At 38.6% G+C, this 4,444-nt stretch overlaps 1 protein-coding gene across 1 annotated transcript; it reads right to left on the bottom strand.

Moving 5' to 3' along the window:
* Positions 1 to 260: 260 nt before the first annotated feature.
* On the bottom strand, positions 261 to 1,584 carry LOC145685595 (zinc finger MYM-type protein 1-like). Its single transcript, XM_081757982.1, has 2 exons — positions 734 to 1,584; positions 261 to 609 (listed from the first exon to the last, which is right to left on the bottom strand). Exons 1-2 carry the CDS (start codon positions 1,582 to 1,584, stop codon positions 261 to 263), a joined length of 1,200 nt encoding a protein of 399 aa, XP_081614108.1.
* Positions 1,585 to 4,444: the final 2,860 nt, after the last annotated feature.

Here is a 4,444-nt window from a genome sequence, read left to right as displayed (position 1 = left end):
TCAGTAAGTGGTGTATGGCATCAATCACAGCTGTCCCTGTCTCACTGAATCTGCTCCGAATATCTTCGACGGAGATATCGAGAACTTCGCAAAATAATTTTTTCAGCTTCTTCTCGTCTTCCTTTCCCTTCTCCAAATTTATGCCTTCCAAATCAACAACCGAATCAGCTAAGCGACTGGGGAGTGTGCATTTGCGTTTCAATGGTTGCTGAGTCGAAGTGTTTAAGGCATATGCCTTCATTGCATCGTGAAGGATATTTTCAAGACCTGAGCTGTTCCGTTACCGATCCTATTAACTTCACAGCGGCACCAATGTCCAAATCTCTTCTTTGTAGCAGTGCGTTTGTCTGTTTTAGATATCCAAGAACCCTGAACATGAGCTCAGTAAGGAAACAGAAAGTCTTAGTGGAGATCTGATGTAGTAAACCGGTAGCTTCAACTTTCATTGAGGCGTGTTCTTCACGGGAAGTTTGAATTGCCATCAGTGCACTTAATATGTGAAACCTGTCGTTATGATTTACAGTCACTATATCAAGATGCCCAGTCCAATGTTGTTCCAACAATCGCTTAAACTCCTTCCTGCGTAATCTGCTGCAACGAGTCCTTTTTCTTAAAAAAAAAAAAAAAAAAGTAATATACTTGTTGACAAATAAAGAACTCTTTCAGTTCAGGAATTGTGTCAGTGGCTCTACAAATAACTAAATGTAATTGGTGATTGAAACAGTGAACAAACAACATGTTCCTCTTCAAATCCTCAGACAAAAGAGCTTGCACTCCATTTTTCTGTCCACTCATGACAGGTACTCCATCGTAGCACTTTGCTATTATCGTGTCGGTTTTGAATTCTACTTTTCTAAAACAATCTAAAATGGCGTTCTTAATGCTGGCAGCGTCTTGTTTGTCCAACTTCAGTATAGCTACGCATCTTTCATGCACTTTAAAATTCACAAGGTACCTAATTGCGACAGACAAATCTTCGATTCGTTGCTTGTCTCTGGTTTTATCTGCAAGTAATGAACAAAATGTACTTTCGTTTGCTTCATTTACTATTTTCCTCTTAACAGATTCTGCCATGAAATGAATTATCTCATTCTGAATATCCGGACTAGTGTATGTTGCATTGGCAGGGATAGTTTTGACAATTTCTGCTAATTTTGGATCTTTACGAATACTAAATTCAAACAAATTTAAGAACAAACCACTTGATTGTTTTCCGAGTTGCTCACACCCAGAATCTCCCCTAAATGACATCTGATTCACAGCCAAGAATTGAATAACTTCCATCACACTTTTCACATAGTACCTATTATTCATAATTACATCACTACACACCTTCTTCACGACCGTTTCGCCCGAGTCCTCACGTTTCCGTTGCTCCAAGTAGCAAGCCACAGCGTGCCTATGAGTTTCAGAACCGGCGTGACGAGAAAATCCCTTATTTTTCTCGGTTGCATGCTTCCAGTCTCTGAAACCATTCTGCACAAATGAAGGATCACTGTTTCTTGACGGATATTTCCGGCATGGGAAGCAAAAGGCAGCATCTAACATAACGAATACTCGAGCCAATCCCACGTTTTGTACCATATTGGACGAAATCGTCGAATTGAACCAGAAATGCTGGAACCTGGAAAATTTGCAAGATGCGGCAGAGCGGGTTTTGTATCGCCAAGGTCTGATACATGATGAAAATCAACACCAACATGGTGGAAATCAGATGTTTGACGTTTAGTTTCTTCTTGACCTTCTACACATGTTGATACAGATGACCCTGCTTATGAAATTAGTTTCATTTTCGACAACTTTTGCACCAAAAATGACTTGATGGATGCCTGCTTCATATTTATGGCGTTATAATAGTCAGTAGAGTAATTGGAAACGTCTGGCAAAGTACATTTGCCTGTAGTTCATTTTCTACTGTTTTTGTTTCCTTCTGGAAATTCGCTAAGCACTCTGCTACTTATTATTGCGCGCAATTATAATGGTGTGTGACAAAATCTTTTTAAAATAATAGGTTCGGTGTTCTGCTGCCGTCTTGATTTTTTTCTCTGAGTTCATCTGAGGAATTAACGTTCTCTTCATTCCGTATATTTGTAAACAAATGGTGAAACAAATGGTTCGGGGCCACTCAGAAAACACAAAGTGAGCCGATGCAAACTGCTATTTAGAAACATTTTACAATCATTGATTTATTTTCGTGGGTGCTCCCCGCAAAGACTCAAATCACGTGAAAAACAGCATTGTTGTCGCTTTTACAATAAACAAAACTTCCGATTTCCCCACTGATTTTTTTGTGTCTGACTATTCTAGAGGCGCATGTACGTTTTCTCCAGACATCACAGTTTCGGTACCATTTTCATATATGAGACATGCCTTTTCCTTGCACTGTAAGGAACATGGACATGTTGAATGTTTTACACGTTAATTACAGGCACACGTGGGACATTTACTGTCAAGTCGGCAAAACAAATGCTTTTTACCTGCAATGTTACACATGCACAAGCCAGGCACTCACATTCATGTAACATAGCCTGTTTTCGGGTCAATTTTCATATGGGTATTCTTTGGAAGGGCATCTTGTCAAAGGCCTTGAATGCTTGTCGTGGTTGTGATTCTTCAAACTCTTGGAATGAGGAAAAGTAATACATGGGAAATTATTAAGTGTATCTAGCAATAAGAATAACTGTTGTTTTTCGTAGAAATATACGCCACGTTCAATTTCATATGTTAGTAGTAGTAAATTTTCGCTAAGTTCAATTTTATTTAGTAAATAAAATCACAAGATTTTCCTATTTGGGATTTGCTGAAACAATTTGAAACTTCTGGACAACGTCCTTTTTAGAGCGGATAAAATATTTTAGAGCGGGCAAAAAATATTTTAGAGCGGGCACTGCCCGCTCTAACCCCTCCCTGGCTACGGGCCTGTTTTCATACATAACAATAACAACTTAGTAACGTTACTCATTTGTTTATATAATTGCTCCAATAACTTTTAACACCTTGTCCGATTATTTCACTCTTAACATTTCCCTGTGTATCACCTAAAATTGAACTGTACCTATTGACTCCTAACATGCTCCCGGGTACACCTAAAAAATGAACTGTACTCTCAACATCCTCTCGGGTACACCTGCAAATAAACTGCACGAACTGAAAAAAAGCCTAACATTTAGTGGATAATAAGCAACTGTAAAATAAACTTCATCTCATAAATCATTATGCTAATAACTTAAAAAGCCTTCCTTTCTTCACTTTTAGAGATCTCTGTTCTTTTTCAGAGTTAATGAAAAGGTTGAATTTTTTGAAAGGTGATTTTTTGCTCCCAGCACATGAATTCTTTAAACATAAACTGCAGCAATTCCTGCTTTAAGTTTAGCAGTTCATTTTTTTCCTCTTTAGTATCACAACCAATAGATATTCGGACTTTTCTTCGAATCTTCTTGCACTTGCCATCACTTCTGTCCTTGCCCTCTGTGCTGTCGTACATCATTTCTTCCTCTGCAGATTCAGTAAGTGAAGTGGAGTTACTAGTACTCTCCTGTGTCTCTTGATACACCTTTTCATGCTTGTTTTTACTTTTTGCCCAACTTTTTGGCAATTTCGTTCTCTTCTTTAATACTTCTCGAGCCTCTTCTACTTGCAATTGTCTAGAGCATTTTGTTCACTTCCTGAGCTATCAGGTAATTCCCTCTCTGTTTCAGTGGATTCTTGACAATAGATGGTATCCACTGTCAAAACCTTATACAAATCCTTTACTTGTTCGGGTTCCAATACTGAAGATATTGACTCTACGTTCTGAGAATTTTGTTTCATTTCCTTCTCACTATGTTCTAAAGATTCTTCTAGTTTAGCTCATTCATATCGGCATCTATTGTTTGTAGTACACACCCAGGTGCAAAATGGTGTAACCCTGTACACTTAAAACATCTTTTGCCATATGCAGAGCATTCTCCTTTTTTATGGGCACGTTGACATTTGCCACATTTGATAACTTTTCCTTCAGTTTGGCTAGAAGAATCTGGTGATGACGAATAACACGATTTTTGTCCTTTATACATCGGCGACTTTTGAACCTTTAGTGAATAATCCGGCTTCTTATTATATTTTCTGCTATTATGTGCCCTGTGATTCTGTATAACATTAATTTGTTCCTGTCTTGGACTTGCTAAACTACTAAATAATCTCATCTGCTCTTCTGTATTCTCAACGGCCGTTGCCATGTCCACTGCTTGCTGGAAGGTTAGGCTCGTCGCTGTCAACATTTGTCTCCTAGCTATATTGTCCTTGATGCCAAAAACAAACTGATCTCTTAATGAGTGCTCCAAGCACGACCGAAAATTACAGAATGCTGCCTGGTGTTTCAAGGTCATCACGAACTGAGCAACACTTTGGTATTCCAATTGCTTGAGGTTGTGAACCGCTCCGCTATCTCGTGTGTCTTTACTCC

The sequence above is a fragment of the Thermobia domestica genome, chromosome 5, assembly GCF_964235325.1.
Source record: "Thermobia domestica chromosome 5, izTheDome1.hap1.1, whole genome shotgun sequence".
Lineage (NCBI taxonomy): Eukaryota > Metazoa > Arthropoda > Insecta > Zygentoma > Lepismatidae > Thermobia > Thermobia domestica.
The sequence above is the reverse complement of the archived record's forward strand: the minus strand, read 5'-3'. Positions and strand labels throughout refer to the sequence as shown.